The sequence below is a fragment of the Mchenga conophoros genome, linkage group LG11 (genome assembly GCF_057382185.1).
Source record: "Mchenga conophoros isolate Kocher_MC1m ecotype Shallow Benthic linkage group LG11, M_conophoros_male_GT1.1, whole genome shotgun sequence".
Classification (NCBI taxonomy): domain Eukaryota; kingdom Metazoa; phylum Chordata; class Actinopteri; order Cichliformes; family Cichlidae; genus Mchenga; species Mchenga conophoros.
The window spans coordinates 38,290,220-38,313,485 of NC_140536.1; the positions used below are offsets into that span (position 1 = coordinate 38,290,220).

The following is a 23,266-nucleotide window of genomic DNA, read 5'->3' on the forward strand; positions in this document are numbered from 1 at the left end:
ATCTTCATTAAGGAGTCTTTATTCTCCAAATTTACTTAGACGTAATTACATATTAAAAGATTTCCAAAGGGAAGAAATTGAAAAAATAAGAACTGACACCTTCCCTATCCCTCCTAAAGGAAAGAAGTCCAATTTAAAATCTTGAATAAAATTTACCCGACAAATAGACTCCTTGGTGATAGATTCAAATTAGAAACGGGTAATTGTGTATTTTGTGAAACAGAAGAGGAGGATTAACCATCTATTCTTTTTGTGCAATTTTATACAAATATTTTGGTTGGATTTTCATACCTGGCTTTATTCCAGTGGGAGTCAAATTACCCCATTTACCTTAAATATGATAATGTTTGGAGTGTTTTTGAAAGAAAAGAAAGCTAATTATGGTGTTAATGTGTTATTAGTCTTGTGCAAGCATTTTATACATAAATGTCGCTTTTTTAAGACTAAACCAACACTAGCTTAAACGACTTAAACCTGTTGGTTAAATCTTTGACTTTAGTTAAAAAGAAAAAGGCTGCTTTTTTTATTTCCTTTATGGAAGACTTTGATTTAGTGAGTTAATAATTTGTTGAATTATGTGACCCCATCTTTATATTTTATTTTCACTATGTATGAAAGTTGCTAATATGTAAGAAAGGTCTATTCTCTGAATCTGTAATATATGGTGCATTTTGTTTGTATGTTTATATTACTAATAAAAAAATAAAAAATAAAAAAAAATCCCAAAAAAGTTGGGACAAGTAGCAATAAGAGGCTGGAAAAAATAAATTTGAGCATAACGAAGAGCTGGAAGACCAATTAACACTAATTAGTAGGGATGGGTATTGTTTAGGTTTTATCCGATACCGGTGCCAAACCGGTACTTTTGAAACGGTGCCGGTGCTTAAACGGTGCTCAAACCGTGTCGCTAGCGGCCACATAGCACATCATTATATAGCAGCTAGCCCAACTTCAGTAACCCTACAAACGTCACTGCTGTTTAGCTTTCTGTCTTCATTTATGTTTGAAGTGATAGCAGAGCTGTACGTTTGAATTTTTCATAAATCTCTCAGTCAGAGCATGCTATATCATGCTTAGGTGGAAGCTAGCGAGCTAACTTCCTGCTAACTGTGTTAAACTTCGTAAATCCTGTTTTCATGGATGCTTGGATGTTAAACTTAATTGTTACACCTGATAAAGCAGCAACGCTGATCATTTTATTGAAGATGAAAGAATTTAGACAGTTTTTAACTCTCAGTGATGCTGCAGTGTTCGTTTGACTTTGAGACCTGCAGCAGAGTTTGGGCCCAGGCACAGCTAATGATGTCAGACTTAAAGACTGGATAGGGCAGAGTAAGAAGCTCAGAGAAGCCAGCAGTTAGAAACTCTTCGGCACGACTCTGAGATTTTAAGCTAAAGGTTTTAAGCTAAAAGCGCACAGATGCTTCAGTGTGACCAGAAAATCCTTTTGATTCACAAGTCAAACATGTAAATCCACCTCTAATGAGGAAGATGACGGGAGGAGCCGGAGGAGGTGCCACCTTTTCTCCTCCACCCCCCCGCCATCGCCCCTCTCCTCCTCTAAAAGCAGCCCTGAGCTGCAGCTCTGGATCAGCTGTGTTTGGTTGCAGAGGTGCTGATGCTGCTGCAGCAGAGCTGTAAGTGGGTTCACGTCTTTTTCTCTTTAATCTTGCAGTCAAAGAAAATATGCAGATTTTTCTGAGTCAATTTGGGAAGTTTGGAATTTCCTGTTGTGTCAGAGAGGAAATGATTGCATGTGCAGTTTACCGTCTGTCTCCTCCTGAAATATCACCTGATGATGTCTGATCACAGGTCAGTTTTGTGTGATTCCAGCTGTGATGTTGTGAAAGCAGCTGCTTGTCTGCTGAGACTTTTAGTGGAGCTCAAACTACAGACTGAGCTGCAGCAGCTCACGGTGTGTCAGAGCAGACGGGATTCATTGAGAATGTGCTGCCTGATGAATGTTGCTTGGATGGACTGACACTGCTGACTCAGATCACTGGAGCAGCAGCTATTTATAGTTTGTAGATTCAGATGACTATTGAGCATGTTTTCAGATCTGCCCACTTCAGTGTAGAGCAGGGGTGTCAAAGTCCAGTCCTCGAGGGCCGCTGTCCTGCAACTTTTCCATGTGTCGCTGCTGCAACACGCCTGAATACAATCAGTAGATCATCAGCAAGACTCTTTAGAACGTGACTGCATGCTGAGTAGGGCTGGGTATCGTCACTGATTTCTAGAATCGATTCGATTCCGATTCACAAGGTCATATAATTCAGATCAGTACATTTACATATTTTTGTATCTATAAAAAGGAAGCTGACACTTTCGAGACTTTATCACAGGTGTGAGCATCACAGCGAGGCCTTTGTGTCAAAGTAGCTGAAGATAAAACAGAAAAACATGAAGGTGATTTTCCTGTTCTGGGATTTTATAAAAATATTCTGCAGTACATCAAAAACGAAAGAAAACCATTAATCAACACATGAACATCACCTCTGAAGTTACAGCGGTTTTATTAGAGACACGGCTGAGCGTTTTGCATAATTTAAAAAAGTTTACATTTGTTCAGAACTGAACCGCAGAAATTAGGTTTTCTTTTTGGAAGTAAGTAAAAGGAAAAAACAGCGGCCGACAGCCTGTAAACAACGGTAGACTTGTGCGTAACAAGCAAGCGAATAATGCAGAAAACAGATTTTTAGACGGGAAACTGTTGTTGAAGTACAGAGAGAGGGAGAGAGAGCTGTGCATGAAGTGTGATTTTATCCTGGTGGAGGCAAAACAGTAAAAGTCAGAGTGAATTCGGTCAATATTGTTTGGAGAGAGATAAACTAACAGCTTCGGAATCAGCGCAAAAAGGGCGTGAACACAAAGCGTGGACCCGCCGACAGATCGGAATCAGCGAGCTGTCGGCTTTCAGCCCCGAGCGTGTGCGTGCCGTCAGGTGAGAAAGTCACATCTCACTGATTCTGATCCGCGGGTCGCGCTGTGTGTTTACGTCTTTGTGTTCCTGCTCTCATTTACTGTTTTAGCTGTTTGGTGGTTCTTGAAATTTTGTGAGGTTCAACCTGAGATTCTGGCGTTTTGGGCAAAATAAATTTATATTAAAAAAATCGATTCAGGATTTTAATGAATTGATTTTACCTTATCCAAGCCAGAATCGATTTTTAATCAATAAATCGATTATCAAAACCCAGCCCTAATGCTGAGGTGCAATTCAGCCATTTGATTCATGTTACAGCAGCTCATGAATGAATGAACACAGTGCAGTAAAAGTACATTTTTCCAAACATTTAATCAAATTAACCTGCAGGGTTGCAACGTCAGCATGCAGTCAGGTTCTACAGAGTCTTGCTACTGATTTTATTCAGGCGTGTCGCAGCAAGCACATGTGGCCCTGAGGACTGAACTTTGACCCCTGGTGTAGAGAATTAAGACGTGCTGTTTTACCTCAGCGGGCTTTTGTGGTGACTGCGTGTGATGGTGTTTGTTGATGAGCTACAGAGATGCAGCCTGCTTGTTCTTATGTTCATCAGCTCATGTGTAAAAACTCATTCTGCCTACGAAGGAGTACCAGGGCCATATTTAAAAAAGAATATTTAAATAATCTCCAAAGGCTGATTCTGTTCATCTGGACGCAGCGTTTTGTGGGAGAAACGTTTCGTCATCATCCAGGTGACGTCTTCAGTCTCAGCTGACTGCAGGTCTCAATCTTATAAACATACATTTGCATAATGACTGAAACAGCCCACTGAGGAACAATGGGCTGGGAGGCAGTTCCTTCATCATGATTATGTAAATGTGCATAATTTCCACTGAAAATGCTCCGTCCAGATGAACAGAATCAACTTTTGGAGAGTTACTTATACACAGCAAAAGCTCCAGTGTTAAATTAACACTGGAGAGTGTCTATATGGGTCCACACCTCTGAGTGTTAAATACAACACTGTTGAGTGTTAAATGAACACTTTTGACAGTGTTATATGTTTAAAAGTAACCTAGTCAGTTTTGAAGATTAACAATGACTAACACTGAGCAGTGCTGATTTTCTAACACTGGAATATTTCTAACATTTTGAGTTATTTTCCAGTGTTAGAAAATCAGCACTGCTCAGTGTTAGTCTTTGTTAATCTTCAAAACTGACTAGGTTACTTTTAAACATATAACACTGTCAAAAGTGTTCATTTAACACTGGAGATTTTGCTGTGTACCTGGATGACTAAGCATGCATCGAGAAATGTTTAAATAATGTTATTACTTTCTTATACTTTTGCTTTTTATTTGCTTTAGCATTTAATCAAAGTTTATATTTCATGAAAAAGGTTGAAACTGGATTTTAGATCTCTAATCTCACTCCTTTTCTCCAGAATCTGTTGTTAATATTAATTTTAAGAATAAAGTCAAAATATTATATTTACTTTTCTTTCTCGACATTTTGCTACAGTACGTTTGCGCGAGCTTGCATTTGCAGAATGAATGAGGTTTGACTTCTCGTCTTTTTATTTATTATTTATTTTTGAAATTCTTGAGTATTTCATAGAATTGATTAACGATTCTGATTTGAGTGTTTTAGAATGATTAAAAATCAAAGAAATATTTCTAACTGGCAGAATATAAAAATGTTGGTTCTTGTGTTGTCTGTGTTATAACTAACTCATCTTTGCATTTCAGATTATTCTCTGACTCGAGCGAACCTTTTTTATTTGCCCTAAACACCAAAAAAAACTTTAACCAGTGCTCGGTAACGCCTGACATAGGAGGTCAGGTGGACAGGCCTCAGCATGGTAAAGGTTAAAGTTCATAACAGTAGAATTAGAAAACTAGAGAAGATTTCTCAGGGTGGCATGGAAACCAAAGCCATTTCTTTTACACCTACTGTTACGTCCTGTAATGTGCATTGTACATATATGGTTACAATACATCAAAGCAGTAAGTATAGAGCTTTGGAACTGACGTATCGGCACAATGTATTGTGGGAGCGTGGCACCATATTTCTGGCGTGAGCTGGAAGGAAGGTTGTTAGAAACATGCTTAAAAGCAGCTCAAAAGAAAAAGGACGGTACAGGGACAGATTGTGTCCAGATGCAAAGAGACGGTATTTGCCAAAAATATCGAGCACTGGAAATGTGGACCCGTATGAAGTACAGCCGTGGAGTAGAAACCCTGAAGACCAACCGCTAGTCACCCAGCCTGATATATTTTCTTATCTTGTCTGTGGAGTCAGCGCGTACAAGGTGAACCAGTTTCACAATTATAAACCTCTGGAGGGACACATCCACGTTTGTTGAATAAAGAAACACATTTTTCAAATTACATAATATCACCCACCACTAACACTACTCGGTTTAATGTATCTTTTGAAAAATTGCCGGTATTTACAGCACAAGACTTTTAAGAGTATTTAACAAGAGCAAGTTTCATTTGTGCCTGGTTTTACTACCAGACTGTTCAGCAGACACAGCAAACCTTCACCATCTTACCCAGGAGGGTCCCCTCTTCACCCTCACATGGAAGAAGTAATCTGATTGGCATGGTGGTACGTTTGAAGCAGGGATTTCAGAGTGCCCGTGTGTAGCGCTGGAAACCAGTCACGATGTGTTTCATCCATTTCATTGGCAAGTTTTTCTGCAATAATGCCAAATAGCAACTCTATAAATAGAACATAGTTCTGCAAAATCACTCATTAGGATGTTTGTTCTAATTTGTTATGACCCCAGATCCCATCGCAAATAAAACTACCCTCATGATGCTTCCAGGTGGGGGAACAATGAAAAGATAAACTATTTTCAAGCTTATTCTCCTGCCGGTTGTGCGTCTGACGTTACGACCACACAGCAAGTACGTGTTAACCGTGTGCTTTCTCTCCTCTTTCGCTAGCGCTTTGTTTGGCCCAGAAATATGGCGCCTCAACCAAAAATCCTGGTCACACCCCCTCCCGTGACATCACGCTCCAAAGCCTATACATCGGTCATGTGATTTGGAGGCGCCGGCATTAACAGCAATAACCTTCATTCCATTTCCAGACTGGAACAATAAACCTCGTGTGTGAAATCTGGAAATGCCCACGGTGTTGATTCAAATGCGCTCTGGGACAACCACAAGCATCGGCTGTTACTCACATAAAGATGTAAAGTTGGTCCCGAGCTACAGGAGGAACCATTTCATTGGTGGAGGGGTGGGGGGGAGGGGCTCACTATGTAATATGTTCTGTTTTAGAGTTCACATTAACTGTTAATTGTAGCTAGGCTCAAAGTGTTAATGCTAGCTTATTATTATTTTAGGGAGGCACATGCCAGCCCATGCTAGCCCTGTAGATCCGCCCGTGGGCAGAGTCACAGGAGAACGTTCGCTCCAAAAACGTGCACGGCAGCACGGCTTAGGTTTGCAAAGCTTCATCTGGACAAACGACTAGACTTCGTGAAATGAACTGATTAAAAAATAAAGTCACGTCATTATGCGTGAAAGCAAGTTCACGTAATTTATAATGTCTACAATGTTGTTGGCGCTCTTTCCGTCTTGTTGCTGGTGTAGGAGGAGAGAACTACGTGAGCGGTCCCAACATGACGGGGAGGGCAGGTCTTCTCTTCAGCCTCATCACGGCGGCACTCTTCTGTGGCGTCGCTGCTCAGACAGTCAGAGGTCGGTACTTGAACGCAGCATGCCGGGCTGTGTCTTTGAAACCTGAGTTTAGATACAGGATAATCCAGGTGCTCATGTGCTTTTGTACATTTCATGTGATTGCTTTCAAAGACAAACTGTTAACTATCAGGGGCACGGTGTTGCTTCCAGACTAAAAAGTCTATTTTATCCTTTCTAAAGGAATTGAGACACCAATTTAATTCATTTTTCTGCTGATATATTTCTGTTTACTCCATTAAAGTGTGATATTTTTCCGTTTTTCACAATGGTATAGCATCCAATAGTAAGCAGCAAAAAACCAAAAACAAATCAAGCTCATAGCGTGTGCCGTAGAGGGTTAGTGGGATTAATAGTAGAGAACAGGAGACAGAACATTTGTTTCATGAGTTCATCACAATTAATGGAGCTTAGTTGATAATGTTATTCTGGGACTGTGTGTCATCTCCCTGTAATACTTGTGTATGAACACTGATTTTCTTTTGCTGCTATCCAGAGTGTGAAAAGGTCACCGTCGGTGACATCGTCTTCCTAGTTGATGGCTCGTCCAGCATCAATGATAAAAGCTTTCAGGAGATCCGCACATTTCTCCGCAAAACCATCCAGGGCTTTGAAATCGACCCCGACAAGGTTCAGATCGGTTTGGTGCAGTACAGCGACGATCCTTATCCAGAGTTCCAGCTGACGGATCACAGGGACAAGAATTCCCTGCTGGCTGCAGTGCAAAACCTTGCCCACCAAGGAGGCGGCACAAAAACCGGCAAAGCCATAGACTTCCTCCGGACGGAGTACTTCACCAAAGAGGCCGGCAGCCGAGCCGAGCGCCGCGTGCCTCAGATTGCTGTGGTCATCACAGATGGCAAATCAACAGATGACGTATTGGAACCTGCCAGTAGACTGAGGCAGCACGGTGTCATCGTGTTCGCCATCGGGGTCGGAGAATTCAGCAGGACACAGCTTATAACCATCGCTAACTGGCCCTCGGAGCGCTTCGTCCTCACCACTGTCAGCTACCAGAAGCTCCAGGACCAGACCAACAACCTGCTGAAAACGGTCTGTCTCAGTCTGGAGGATCAGACGCTAGGTAAAGAAAGCTGATTGGTTGATACAGTGATCTCTTTATTGCACGATTAATTATATCTAAGAAGCACCTGAATACAGTTTTGACACAAGAATCAACAGAAAGCTGAAAATGCACATTTTGCTTGGTCCATCCTCAGCTGTGCCTCTGAGCACTGTGAGGTGGTGTCATGGTCCTGGGTCTGTTGACCCAGTGTTTTGTGTTCACTTGCGTTTTTCGTCATTTGGTGTTATTATTTATGTTTTAGGTTCCTTGTGTTTATTCTATAGAACCTAGGTTGTTCTGTTTAACCTTTTAGATTCCCCTCGTGTCTTGACTCCTGTGTCTCCTTCTGTGTATATTCATTTAGTTGTATGAGTGCTTGCGCCGTGTTTCTCCTTGTTTGATTTTGTCATGTTTTCCTATGTTCCCCAGCTCGTCTTGTCCTCTCTCTCTCGTGCTCCTCTGTGCTCTCTCGCCCCTCCAGTCTGCGTCTCTGTGTGCTTCCCGTTTTACATTGATGGTCTCCTGTCGCTGTACGTCATGCTCTGTTCGCTCTTCCCCGGTCTTGTTATGAATATTGGTCTCAGCTGTGTTCCCCGTGTGCTCCCACGTCCCTCGCTGTCTTCTGTGTAATTATGTCAGCGTCTCCCTCAGTTCCATGTCACATCCTCCCTCATGGTTGTGTGCCTCTCCCTGTTTTCCTGGGTCTAGTATTAGTAGAATTTCCCAGTTTAGTTTTGTATTGCCTTTTTCCGTTCAGAAAATAAAGTTATATTTTGAGTTCACGTCCTCTCTTCCGAGAGTTCGCATTTGGGTCCTCTCCAGCCTGCGCACAGCCAGTTCATGACAGGTAGTAGATCACATGAGCGCTAGGCTTGTTGTATACTGAACATGAACTTGTACTAAAACACTTTTGCTTCTGTCTTCCTCAGCTTTGGTCGACAGGTTTGCAGATGTTTTCTTCCTGGTGGACAGTGGAATAGCTTCCAATCAGTTTACCCTGTTTAGAAATGAGCTTTCCAGACTGTTGAATCGACTGGAAGTTGGAGCGTCTGGTTACCGTGTCGGCTTGGCCCAGTACGGTCAGGACGTCAAAGTTGACTTTCGTCTCAACACTTATCAAACCAAGCAGCAGATCGTGACCGCTGCTCGACGTTTCCGACTGCGTTCACAAACAGGCCAACCACAAAATCTTGGACAAGCTCTGTCCTACGCTAAAGAGAACTTCTTCACTGCTGAGGCAGGAGGCCGCGCACAACAGGGAACCCCACAGTATTTGGTTGTAGTGGCTGGAAAAGACTCGGATGATCCTGTGTTTTGGTCTGCTGAAAATCTGAAAGACGAGGGGGTAATTATTGTGGGGATGGACGCAGGTGCGACAAAGGCTGCTCTGTACCGCTTTGCCAGCCCTGGCTATATCTTTGATTCTTCAAGAGTAACTCTGCTGATTGACCTGCTCACGGCCCAGAGAGTGGAGACTGTCACTAAAGGTGAGAAAGCCGCCATCAGTTCATCATCATCATCATCAGTAACTACACAGCAGTGTTTCTGAAGCAGCTATAAATGCAACGATGGTTTATTATAAGTAAGCCAGAGTTTTCCAGAGGAAGCAGTCAGATCATCCCAACTAACGATGCAGAAAGTCTCCACACAATCATCTGAGGGGTTTTTTTTTCAACGTACCTTTGCTCTTTTAAAACGAAATAGCCGTTCACTGTAGTTTAAGACCCGTTACTATCAACTGTGATCCAGGTGTACAAAAACCTGGATCTGGAACATGTCAGCCTAGCCTTTTCACTCGCATGTCACAGTAGACCATAAAAAGACTCAATGAAGGAAGGAAATCCCCCATTTCTGTTCTTTTATTCATGAGGCTAACATTTTAATATTTTGCTTAGGTTTTATGCTTTGTTTGGTGAGTGAAACTCAATCATGCCTGAAATCTGCCTGCAGCATTATCAGGATTCAACGTTATTATCATTACACAGGAAAACGAAACACAGTTTGCATCTAATCAGAAATGCAAAAGCAGTAAGTGCAATAGGAGCAGATTATATACAGATATGTGTAGGATAAAAGATGGAAATAGTTATGACAGATTATGTACATATAAGTTAAGTATACAGATATTTATATTGCTCTACAGACGAGCAGATATACAGATGTGCTACATACAGTATATACAGATGTGTCGATGTGAGGTAAACTGATCTACAGAGTGGTATGAGTATATCTACAGCAGTGGGAGAAGACTATAATAGTGAACAGTGTACTCACTATACCAGAGACTATTCTATGTCAGTGTCCCAAACTGTAGCAGTAACCAATGTAAGCATATGGTGAATGTTGAGAATGAAATTATCAGTGGGAAGGATAGGAGGAAGGTGGAGTGTAGAGGTTTAAGTGAGTGTGGATGGAAAGGCTCAGCGGCGGACTGAGTTCAGTAGGGTGACAGCTGTGGGGAAGAAGCTCTTCCTAATTTTACGATATAAATATATATTCTAAATGCTTATTTTCTGTTTATATTGTTTTATAGAGTCCAGTGCAGGAAAACGCCCCTGTGAGTTAGACTGTAGGCCAAAAGTCACAGGGTAGACTGCACGTCTTGTGCAGAAAACAGGAAGTATAGAAAAAGCGGAACTAAGTAAACTGAGTGTGTGTGTGACGTGCAGCAGAACTACATAACCATGCTGGCTTGTAATGCTTTCAGACCTAAGCGTGTGTGTTCGTGTGACAGGTCTCCATTTCCAGAAATATACAATAGAGATCATTTTTCGAACTTGACCACTCTGAGTCGTAAGTCTTTCTTTGTCGCCAAAAGAATTCAAAAGAACAGAATTTAATAATTGGTGCCTGTGACCCGGATTCTTTTGCGGCTGAGAGGACAAATTATTCTTTTAGTCTTTCCAGACTAAAACCAGCATCAAGCCTTCACCTGCTGGTTTTAGTCTGAAGGCTCCTGTAGCGCCTTGTGGAGGACAGGAGCTGGAAGAGTTGATTGGCAGGATGAGAGGAGTCCCTGAGAATGATGCGTGCTCGGCATAGATACCTCGTCTTGTGGACATCCTCAGTGGCAGGAAGTGGAGTGCCTGTGATGCATTGCGCAGCTTTCACCACCTGCTGCAGTGCCTTGTTGTCAGCAACAGAGCAATTCCCACAGCACACTGTGACACAGTTGGACAGGATGCTCTCTATCACTCAGTGGTGGAAGTTACTCAGTATGACAGCAGACAGGTGTTTTTTCTTCAGTGTCCTCAAGAAAAAGAGGCACTGATGGGCCTTCTTGACCAGGCTGGAGGTTGTAGTTGAACAGGACAGATTCTCAGAGATGTGGGTCCCCAAGAACTTGAAGCCAGACACCCGGTCAACAGCTGTGCCATTTATGTAGATGGGGACATGGGTGTCTGTCTCCTCTCTCCTGAAGTCCATAATGAGCTCTTTGGTTTTGCTGGTACTCAGGAACAGGTTATTGTCAGCGCCACACAGCTTTAGTTCTTCACTGTAGCAGACTCACCTAGGTCTGCAGTCAGAGGAACGGGCTCGGCACACAGCAGAGCAGTTATACCCTGACCTAACATGCTGGGGTCTGTTGGTCAGAAAGTCCATGATCCAGGTACAGGTGGAGCTGCTGATTCCAAGATCCACAAGTTTGGTGATCAGCTTGGAGGGAATAACTGTACTGAATGCTGAGCTGAAGTCAATAAACAGCATTCTTGGATAAGTATTTTTGTTGTCCAGGTGTGAGAGTACACAGCGCTGTGGGTACAGCATCCTCTGTACTCCTGTTGCTTCGATTGGCAAATTGGTGAGGATCCAGTGTGGGGAGCAAGCATGCCTTGAGGTGTGCCAGGACCAGTTGCTCAAAGCACTTCATAACTATGGGCGTGAGAGCAACAGGGCGATAGTGGTTCAGGCTAGTTGGTGATGAGTGTTTTAGCACTGACACGATGAAGATGGTCTTGAAGCACGCTGGCATGTCTGCCTGGGCAAGCGACAGGTTAAAGATGTCTGTGAAGAGCCCTGCAAGCTGCTCTGCACATGCTCAAAGCACACGTCCTGAAATGCTGTCATCAGGGGGTAGGGTTTCTTTTTCTTTGTTGTCATTAACAAAACGAGCATAGAAGTCATTTAGCTCATTGAGGAAGGACAAATCCATGGCTGTCTGTGTGGAATTGCTGGGCTTGTAGTCAGACATGGCCTGAATGCCCATCCACATATGTTGTGAGTCAGAGCTGACAAAGTGTTCTTCAGATTGTAGCTGTGCTTCGCCTTCTTGGTGCCCCTCTTCAGGTCATTCCTGGACGTACTGTAGGTCTGAGCGTCCCCTGATCTGACGGTATTGGTACGTGCCTTTAGTAGAAGCCGCACTTCCTTATTCACCCATGTTTTCTGATTGGGGTACATGTGACAGTCTAGGCTTCAGATTCACATCACATACAGTTTCAGTTGGGTTGACTAAACTGAGTCTGCTCCTTTCACAGATTGCAAAACGGCTAACCAGGCAGACATTGTGTTCATTGTTGATGAGTCTGGAAGCATTGGAGAGGAAAACTTCAGGCTGATACGTGACTTCCTGCGCTCGGTCATCAGCAGCCTGGAAACTGGTCCATTTAAAATCCGAGTAGGCATTGTTACATACAACAACGTGTCGACTGCACACATCTCCCTCAACTCATTCAGAGACAAGGCAGACATTCTGCAGTTCATCAGCTTCCTGCCTTACCGTCAAGGTGATAGACACACTGGAGCTGCCCTACACTTCGCCCTGAAAAACATCTTCACTGAAAAAAAGGGCAGCAGGGAGGATGTCCCGAAGGTAGCGGTGGTAATCACAGACGGTGAATCCCAGGATAATGTGAAGGAACCTGCGATCGCTCTCCGTCGAGCTGGTGTCACAGTTTTTGCTGTCGGAATCAAAGACGCCAATAAAGCCGAACTGCTGGAGATGGCATCTTACCCCAAGTCTAAGTTTGTTTTTACTGTGGACAGTTTCATCAAGCTGAAACCCCTGAAAGAAACTCTGCAGGCAACCCTGTGCAACACCATCTTCCAGATCGGGGTCCAGGACAAGGAAAGTGATGCAGAGACTAAAGAAGGTTTGAACTAAGCTTTCCTGATAAGTTGCCGTTAGTTTTCCCTGAGAAATGTTAACTTTTGTAGTAGCATTATTGATGCAATGCTCTGTGTTAGTGTTAGAGGTATGTCAAGGTGGGTGACTGGATCTTACCTGATAAATTTCCCAGATAAGAAAAAAGAGTAAGAAACCGCTCATCCATTATTAAGTTATAGTTGTTCATAAGCAGCCTGTAAAAATGCTGGGTGTAAACATGGTTTCTCAAACATTTCAGACTCTGAATGTTCAGTTCAAACTCGCTTTCTTTGACTGTGTGAGAAGATCTAACTCTTTGTTCTTCTCTTCAGCATGTGATAAAAAGGACCTGGCTGACATTTTCTTCCTGATGGATGACTCAGGGAGCATTGAAAATGCAGATTTCTCAGACATGCAGAAGTTTATCATTGAGTTTCTTCATACCTTCCGTATTGGGCCAGACCATGTTCGCATGGGTCTTGTTAAATATTCAGATTCCCCCTCTCTACAGTTCGACCTAACACAGCACTCAGATGCTAAGACAATGGAAAAGGCTGTGAAGGAAATCTTTCACAAAGGAGGTGGAACAAACACAGGAAAAGCACTGTCATCCATGAAAGGACATTTTCAGAACGCAAAGACGAGCCGTGGCTACAAAGTCTCCGAGTACCTGATCGTCATCACTGATGGAGAATCCCAAGATAAAGTTAAAGATGCTGCAGAAGAACTGAGGGCGCAGGGGGTCATCATCTACGCCATCGGGGTGAATGCCTCAAATGATAATGAGCTGAATGAGATTGCTGGGGATCCAAAGAGAAAGTTTTTTGTCAGTAATTTTGATGCCCTGAAAACCATCAAAAATGACGTCATCAGAGAGATCTGTTCGGAAAGTGAGTTAAATTAAGTTGGGCTTTGCTTTGTAGCACACATCATTGAGATAATAAGAGGAGAGGATAGAGAACAGGACCATAAACTATTTCAAAAACTTGATTAGATGTATACATGATTTCCTCTTTCTTTTATGGGACTTTCACATGTTCAAAATTGCCAATTCTAGATTTAGGTAGGGAAATAACTGTAAAAAGAGAAAACCACACTAACCTCTATTTGTTTTTCATCCACAGCTTGTATACCAAGCGACATATTTTTCTTAACTGACAGTTCTGAGAGTATCTCTGCGGAAAACTTCCAAAAGATGAAAAATTTCACGAAATCTGTCATTAGCAAGTCCAACATTGGACAGGATAAGGTGCATGTTGGTTTATTGCAGTACAGCAGCAACAGACGCCTGGAGTTCGACCTCACCACACACTACAACCTGGAAGGAATGCTAAACACCATCGATGTTATGGAGCAGATGAAAGAAGGCACTCGCACTGGCAGGGCCATCACAGAAGTCTCACAGTATTTTGATGCAGCCAGAGGAGGGCGGCCTTGGCTGAAGCAGTGGTTGGTCGTTCTAACAGACGGTGAATCCCATGATAGCGTCAGAGAACCAGCTCATGCTCTGAGGGCCAAAGGAGTGGTGATCTATGCCATTGGAGTGGATAAGGCTAACAAGCAGGAACTGTCGGAGATCAGTGGCTCATCGCAGAGGGTCTTCATTGAGAATACCTTTGATGCATTGAAGGAACTAGAGACCAAGCTGGCCTTGAAGTTCTGTGAGGAAGGTAAGAGAGGCTGTTTAAAACCATCTGTGATGTGTGACTGTCTAAAAGGTACAACCAAAGGTGGAGTCTGTGGAGGTGCTAAATCATTCAGTCAATTAACTCAAAAAGTTTTTAAAATATTAAACCCATTAATACCTCAGCACAAATGGTTAATGATTGATTTGGTAAAATAAAAATGACTTTTAAAATGTTTGTTTTGCTATTTTAGTTTTTATTGTGACAACAAAAAGTTCTGTTTTTGCTAACCTCCTCTCTTTTTCCTTCATCCAGATTGTAAAAAGACAGTAAAGGCTGATATTATTTTTCTGGTTGATGGTTCTGAAAGCATAAAGAAGGAACAGTTCAAAAGTATGCACACCTTTATGGCTTCAGTTGTGAACCAGACCACAGTTGGTAAAGATCTGACTCGTTTTGGAGTCATTCTCTACTCTGACACACCCAAATCCAGCTTTACTCTAAATGAAATTTACTCCAAAGGAAAAGTCCTTGAAGCTCTGCAGCAGCTGGTACAACCAGGCGGAGGCACCCACACAGGTGCTGCTTTGGCATACTCGCTGCCGTACTTCAACGCTGAACATGGTGGTCGGAAAGAAATGCCTCAGATTCTCATGGTGATCACAGATGGAGAAGCTCAAGACTCTGACAGACTGAAAGCAGAATCTGATGCTCTGCGACAAAATGGGATCACAGTCATCAGTATCGGAGTGCAGGACGCAAGCAGGGACCAGCTGGAGACCATGGCTGGTGGTGACACATCCAAAGTTTTCTTTGTCGATAATTTTAAGGATTTGGAAACTCTGTACCAGAACATTTCTTCTGTGTTCTGCAATTCCACTAAGCGAGGTAAGAGTGTCCCAAAGGGAATTATTATGCTCCCTTTAGTTGTCTTTGAGTCAGTTCAGTTTTATTTATATAGCAATTACCTCAAGCTGCTTTATATATTATATTATATTATTGTCACGATCCTGGGTCTTATGGAGGACCACAAGAGCCACGAGCATCGAAATAAAGATTTCTGTGCTTAAATAATGAATTGTAGAATAAATTTTGCATTTGTGGAGTCCGAAACGTCATCAAACAGCCCTACTGTCAGGGCCCTGGGTCTGAGCGACCCAGGATCCCTGAGCAGTCATGGACTGGTGATATTATATGTATTTTTGGTAAATGGTAAATGGCCTGCATTTGTATAGCGCTTTTCTAGTCCATAGGACCCCAAAGCGCTTTACACTACATTCAGTCATTCGGTAATGGTAAATGGCCTGTATTTATATAGCGCTTTACTCATCCCTAAGGACCCCAAAGCGCTTTACATATCCAGTCATCCACCCATTCACACACACATTCGCACACTGGTGATGGCAGCTACATTGTAGCCACAGCCACCCTGGGGCGCACTGACAGAGGCGAGGCTGCTAGACACAGGCGCCACCGGGCCCTCTGACCACCACCATGTATTTTTGGTGTTGCTGCTGCTCTTCTCCATGCTTGTAGATGTGAGTGTGTGTGTGTATATGGGTGCAGGTGTGTATGTACACTGGTTTACAGGCGCCTTCAGGCCTGGTGGGTGTTGCCCGGCTAGGGGACTGGCCACACCCGAAGCTACACACCTGCCGCTGATCAGGGCTCGTCGGGGGAGCTACTTAGGAGAGTCTTGGAGCTCCCACCGACGCGGGATCATTCCATGAGACTCCATGTTAGTCATCCAGTTGAACTGAGTTAGTGTGTATGCCCGCGGTTATATGTGTCCTGACAGCTGCGTCTATTGTGTCCCCAGGAGAAGTGTGGAGCGCCAGACAGCAGCCAGCACGAGGGGTGCTGAGACATGGGAGCGGAGAGCACTACAGACACAAAAACATGTGAAAATATAAACAACCAGACTATCAGCAGAGATTTAAGTACTTTAGGACCTCTGTGAAAATCATTGACAGTATATATCACAGAATTTAAGGCCTTTATAATCACAGAGCATACAGAGAGGTCTGTCCAACCAATCAGAGAGCTCCTTACATCCCACGGTGTGGCTAATTTGAATAGCCGCACGATTTTTAAAATGAAGTTGTTAATCCAGCAGCTAATCCAGCAGCTAATCCCGGAGCGAACAGGAAAGGGAAATGGATTTTGAAATGCAGTTTATTAAATTGGAATTCCAAAATGAATTTACAAATGCAGAATTTATTCTACAATTCATTATTGAAGCACAGAAATCTTTATTTCGACGCGCGTGGCTCTTGTGGTCCTCCACAGGGTCTTTTGACCCAGCGTTTTGAGTTTTAGTTTAAGCCCTTCAGGTTTTCTACGTTCATTTTTTTTCATGCCTAGGTTGTTATACTTCTTTGTTATTAGATTCCCCTTGTGTCTTACTCCCCTGCTAAGTCTCCCTTGCCCTTCATGTGTTTCATGTCTGTCTTACTTTGTCAAGTTCAGGTTGTCATGTCTGCGTCTTATGTTTCCTGTTTTATTTTGAAGAGGTCTTGTGTTCCTGTGTTCATCGTGTTCAGTTTTACTCTTCCATGTCGTTATGTCGTTGTGTTCATGTGTGTCAGCTGTTCCCCGTGTGTTCCCACTTCTTCTTAGCCTCCTGTGTGTATTTCTATTTGCCAGGGTTTTTCATAGTTCGTGTTTCCTTTTGAGTTTACCCAGTTTAGGTTATTGCTTAGTTTGTGTTGTTTTCGCCCTTTTATTTTGTACTGTTCTGTCTGCTTTAATAAATGGTTCATCATCAGTTAAGTTTGAGTTTGAGAATGTCTGCACCTGGATCCACTCCACGCAGTTTGCCTTGGCAAACTGTGACAATTATAATATTATATTATATTATATTATATTATATTATATTATATTATATTATATTATATTAAGATAAGATAACCTTTATGAGTCCCACACGTGGGACATTTATATTATATTATATGATATAAAATAATTTCCACTAGGAATCAAAGTATTCTGATTCTGATTAATATATTATAATAATTATATAATATATGTATGTTTAATGTTTCCCAAGTTTTTCATTAATGTCTAATTTTTTGGTCAACCCTTCTTCCGGTGTCACAATAGATACAAAAGTCTAACCAAAGATGGCATCAGGTTGTTGGTTGGCTGATTGATGGAAGCCTGACGATGCCACAGTGTTAAATTCACAGCACAGTTGTGTATTAATGGCATCAAATGTCTCTTTCTTGCTTTTTCTTTGGCAGTTTGCAACCAGACAGACTTGGTCTTCCTACTCGATTACTCGAGCAGCATCAACCAAAGCCAGCACACAATTATGTTAGACTTCACAGCAAGTGTGGTGGACAGCTTTAATGTCAGAAAAGAGTTTGCACATGTCGGACTTGCACAGTTCAGTGATAATCCTAAACATGAGTTTTACCTTAACACGTACAACGACAAGACGAAGCTGATTGAGCATATCCTTAACATGAACTATAACGGTGGAAACACTAATCTTGGAAAAGCCTTGGATCACATTAGGGACTACTTTCGTGAATCAAATGGAGGCCGCACAGGTGTTCCCAAGAACCTGGTGTTGATCACAGATGGTAACTCTCATGATGACGTGGAGGATGCCGCAGAAGCGCTCAGGAAAATGGGGGTTACAGTATTCGCCATTGCTGTTGGAGATGTCTTTTACCTACAGCTCCTGCAGATCACTGGCACACCAGAGAAGGTCTTTGATGTCGAGAACTTCGACAGCTTGGCAAATATCAAGAAAAAGATCATTGATGAAATCTGTGACACTGAGCCTGACGACGAGCCCAAAATTGGTAAGTTGGAAAAAAGAGATGTACATGACTAGTAATTTCATAATTAGGCGAACAGAAAATCTTTGAGTGAATCCTTTAAAAGAGAGACTAAACCAAGACAGTCAGAAGATCCAATTTCCATATTTTAAATGGTGACGTAATGTGGGGCACCATTTATAACAGCAACTGCTTTCACACCACACAGTTCAGGGGACAAGTATCCACAGCTGGACTGGCCATCGGGCATACCGGGCAACTGCCCGATGGTGATTTTTCGTTTTTATGGGCCATTTTTGTTTGTAACGGTGTATAGAGTGAAAGGTGGTAGCCTATTGGTCATGATTGACTCTGGGCTGGACCAATTATAGCCAAGAAGGTTGATGCACCCTCCCCCTTGCTTGGGCAACGACTCTGAAAGCAATCTTATCGTAGACAAAGAGAAGAAAATGGTACTGAGGTGAAAAGGAAGCGATTTGTCCCGGACTTCAGCTACAATGAAAAAGACACAAAGCTGGAGTTATTCTGTCTTTGCTGCACAGCTGCCTCTTCTTCTCTCATTCTCTCCCCTCTCTCTCTCCTGTTTCTACTTCAATCATGAAACTGATCAATGATCAGCTGATCGGCTCTCTCCTTTGTTTATCGCCCACTTTGCACCAGAAACAGGAAACCAGTGGATGTCGCGCTAAACAACAGCAGCACGTTCAAGCTTGATCAGCTGTTGTTAGAATTTATTTAATATTAATTTCTAGTATCAGCTGATGTTTGCTGGAGCCACAGCTGTAAAGCTGCTGGTCATGATGTGGGTTTGGATATGTGGTGAGAGGGAAACATGAAGATGAAACCAGGAGATGGTCAAAGACAAATATCCTTTCCCTGCTTTTCTTCCCATGTTCAGATTGTACCATCGACGTTGCAATAGGATTCGACATTACTGACACGAGTGGATCCAACAACATGCTGATCAGTGACTACATCCAACACCTGGAAGAGATTGTCCATCATATTTCACATATTTCAACAGAAGAAAACTTGTGCTGCACTGGCGTCCCCCAGTCCCCGGTCAAGACCCAAATCGCCTTCCATTTGGTAGACAGTGATGGCAGGGCCTTGTATGATACAAATTTTGCAGACTTCAGTGAAGACGAGTTGAAGAAAGTCTTGAGCTGGAAGTTGTCCCAGCCGACCTACTTTAACTCTGAGCTGCTGAATTTCTACAAGGAGAAGTTCAAAACCAAATCCAAGGCTACTGTCAAGGTGAGACATGTTTAGATGAGTGCTGTCAGCGTTAATCTCGTTAAAATGATGTTAACGCCATAACCGTTAGTGAGCTAGCGCCGTGCAGCCCCACGCACGGCGCTAGCTCACTAACGCGTTAATGAGCTAACCGCTCTAACGTGTTGATGCCGTGCAGCCCCACTCAATCCGCGCTAACTCGCTAACAGAGATTTGCCGCTTTAATGTGGTTATGGCGTTAAAGTCATTTTAAGGAGATTAACGCTGGCAGCACTAGTTTAGACCTTTCAGAATCCTTCAGTTCTCATTTTCACCATGAAATTATCCGAGTAACTGAATTGATATCCTGTGTTGTTAACATGCAACGGTGCTATTTTTCATCTTGTTAAAATTTAGCACATAAACTGCAGCCGTGGCTGTTGGGTAGCCAAATACTGGACACTACATTCAATTACATTAATTACTGTTACCCAGCATGAAGACTGCTAATGGTAAAGAGCTTTGTTTATAACACGGGAGTATATGGGGACTGACTCACTGCTGGAGCCTCTAGTGGACATTAGAGGAGCTGCAGTGTTTAGCGCTTCTGCTATGACTTCATCGTTCAGCCCTGAACATTACCACTTCATGAGGCATCATCCACATTAAACTGTCGGACGTGGTTTACTCTGTCGTTTAGGTCTTGATGATCTTCTCTGATGGACTCAATGAAAACGTCATGAGCCTACAGCGGGAATCAAAGCTGCTGCGAGAGTCTGGTAAAAACATGCATTTACTAAGATCACTTCATTCCCAACTTTGCTTCTGGTTTTCTCATTGTGTCATCTTTACTTTTCATTGCTCATCTTTATTGACATCCCCATGCACTTTGATCTGATGTTAGCACACAAATTCTTCAGTTATTACATTAGATGTATGGGCTAGTGTCCCATGTGTGTCCTAAAACATAAAAACGCATGCTTTAATTTTAATTCTGGGCTACGAGGAAGTCCCGTGGAGCAGAACAAGCGGAAGCACAAGAACTTTCCTAAACAACCAGGAAAAAGTGGTTTGTGTAGAATGACAGAGAGCTGAAAGAACTGAATATAATACTAGTGCAACCCCTCGGCCTCTGAGGAGACACACCTAAGATATCAATTTCCTACGTCGTCTTGTTCTCAAGTTATTACATCCGCAAGATCTTCATCAGACTTGCTGTGGCTCTGAGGTCACTGAGATTCAAACTAAGCAAAGATTTTAATAGAAGCAGCTATGATATCAATTTGAAGCTCGAGCTGTAGCGTTCACATCAATGCCTTTTACAGCTGAGGGGTAAGAAGCACTTGGATCACCATCAGACTGGATCCATCTAATCTACGAGGAGAAGTTACTAAATATTTCTAGACCTAATCAGTTTGCTTGATTCAGATCCAGTGGAAATGTACGTGCACTGTGTTTGTGAAGCCACGCCGTTCCAGTCTGTTGTCCTGTCTGCAGGAGTCAGCGCCCTGCTGGCCGTGGCTCTCAGGGGCACTGACCACATTCAGCTACAGAAGGTGGAGTTTGGCCGCGGATTCGGGTACACCGATCAGCTCATAATCAGCATGCCGAGCATCGGCAGCACCATATTCCAACAGATTGTAAGTCAGTCCCATTGCTCATGAGTGCGTTTCTACCTTTTCTAAATGACAAATAAAGCAAGTTTTAATCTTTAGTCTGAGTAAAAAGGAGCCACGTTCATGTTATTCATATAATGTAAAAAATGTGAGTGAATTTTATTCAGAATAACCAGTAAAGGAGTCATGAGGTGAGATAAGAGGACCCAAGTGCAAAACATGCGGGTAGGTTGAAAGAAAAGTCACGTAAGCAACAAAGAAATCAAAGGGACAATAATCCCATCAGCCATTCAGGAGGCGGCTGACGGGAGGATTGTGATTGGACCAGTTCCCTGTTTCCATTTTTCCTGCTGACATAATCGTTCCTCTTAAAGTTTATAGCGAGTAATATTTTGATGAGTCCTGATTCTCTGAAGACAAAACGTTCAGTAACCGACGTTTGCCTCTTAAAGATCTTCACAAAGATCGTGCATTGTTCATGTATGTCCTTCGCCCCCTCGTCTGACTGCAGAGCACCGTGACAGCCCGGGAATGCTGCGGAGTGATGTGCAAATGTTGGGGAGACAAAGGCCCCCGTGGTCTTCCAGGCCCACGAGGGGCAAAGGTGAGTGTGAAACCCCAACTTTACACCAGGAATGTTTCACTATAGAACACAGAGAACATATCTCACGTTTCAACTGCAAAAATTCATCATTGCATGAAACTGAGCAGCAGGCCAGAGGTCTGGACTGCAGGCGTGCTGATGCAACAGATGCATTCTGCGCTTTAGCATCATCCCACTCAAACATGAAAAACACGTCTGCACGGAGCAGCTGCTGCTCTGATACCTGTGTATAGCTTTCAGCACTGACGGAGCCTGTCCAGATGTGCCAGCTGCCAGCTCCACAGGGCGGATGCTCCCTCTCCCACAGACCCATCCACACATGGATGGGTCTGACCTGAGATCAGTTTCCACTGTGCCTCAGTCCATTTTAAACGAGCTCCTCTCTGCACGATGGAGCTTTAACCTGTTCATGTGGACGGCAGCCGGAGCTGCTCTGGTGTCCATGACACGATTGTCCAAATATCATAAACTCTAATAACTAAAATATCATTTTAATATATCACGTTACTGACCAGCTGCCACTTAATCTAATTAGTTGTGAAATGTGTCCTGAAGGCTTTTCCAGCCCTTTGCTTTCTTTCTGATGGTTCTGTTTGCTTTATAAACAGGGTGAGGAGGGAGAGCGGGGTCATCCGGGTTTCCCGGGAGAAGAAGGAGTCAGTGTAAGTGCTTCTTCTTCATCCCACCACGAGCTCTTTCCGCTGTAAATGAGACACTCGCACAATCTACATTTTCAGATTTTCAATGTAAAAATTTCCAGATTGTTTTATTTTATTCAGTTATTTGTACATAATGTTCTCTGCTTTTGCACAGTCGAGCAGCGCGTCAGCACACGTTTCACTGCGTGTAACTATGCATGTGACAAATAAAGGATCTTGAACCTGATTAAAAAACTTCAAACCTGAATTCATTTCCATTAAAAATTTTTGCTTTTAATTATTTATTTTGAATTTTCTAGTTTGTAGTTTGTGTTCTTCTTGTTAAAGTTTAAAATTCTTGTTAAAGTTCTTTTTTCCTACAATTGCCAGCTGCTTGCTCCTGTTTATGGGGGCTACCTAAAAGCAGTTGGCAATTACATTTTACTTAAATGCAAATGTATTATTGAGATAATATTCATATAACCTGATAACTGAAAGATGGACCTACAGGACGAAGCAGACTGAGAGCTCGAACCAGGTGCGCTGACTTTGCTTTTGTGTTGCAGGGCGAGCGCGGTCCTCCTGGGCTTCCTGGACTTCAGGGGATCCGGGGCTGTCCTGGAAGCAGAGGACAGAAGGTACGCGATGTGTCATACCTCTGAGAGGAGCACTGCTGAAGTCTGATCATTACTCCATCACGTGGAGAAAATGACGCTGCAGTCGAACAGACGAGTTCATGGAGATGTTTTTCATGTCAGACTGTGTGACGACTGATTTTTAGCATTAACTTTTGTTCTTATCATGAAAAACAAGAGATAAGATAAGATAAAACTTTATTAATCCCTCGGGTGGGTTCCTCTGGGAAATTCGGTTTCCAAAAAAGCACAGCACCGACAGAAGTAAATACAATGACATGTATAGATAAAATATACAAAGGGGATAAATAGAATAAATAGGAATAAAATAAAAATAAAAATACAAGTGAATTGCACATT

The 23,266-nt window shown here is 42.8% G+C and overlaps 1 protein-coding gene across 1 annotated transcript in view; it reads left to right on the forward strand.

Annotated features, from left to right (window-relative positions):
* The first annotated feature begins 1,598 nt into the window (after positions 1-1,598).
* Positions 1,599-23,266, forward strand: part of LOC146565031 (collagen alpha-6(VI) chain-like) — a 46,417-nt gene continuing 24,749 nt past the window's right edge. The window contains exons 1-15 of the mRNA XM_085292884.1: positions 1,599-1,637; positions 6,529-6,636; positions 7,130-7,717; positions 8,629-9,186; positions 12,178-12,792; positions 13,118-13,675; positions 13,910-14,455; positions 14,726-15,298; positions 17,653-18,222; positions 19,097-19,455; positions 20,114-20,192; positions 20,911-21,053; positions 21,541-21,633; positions 22,242-22,295; positions 22,838-22,909. Coding sequence (XP_085149010.1) covers positions 6,558-6,636; positions 7,130-7,717; positions 8,629-9,186; positions 12,178-12,792; positions 13,118-13,675; positions 13,910-14,455; positions 14,726-15,298; positions 17,653-18,222; positions 19,097-19,455; positions 20,114-20,192; positions 20,911-21,053; positions 21,541-21,633; positions 22,242-22,295; positions 22,838-22,909 — 4,887 coding nt within the window. The 5' untranslated portion in view covers positions 1,599-1,637; positions 6,529-6,557. The remainder of the gene's footprint in view (positions 1,638-6,528; positions 6,637-7,129; positions 7,718-8,628; positions 9,187-12,177; positions 12,793-13,117; positions 13,676-13,909; positions 14,456-14,725; positions 15,299-17,652; positions 18,223-19,096; positions 19,456-20,113; positions 20,193-20,910; positions 21,054-21,540; positions 21,634-22,241; positions 22,296-22,837; positions 22,910-23,266) is intronic.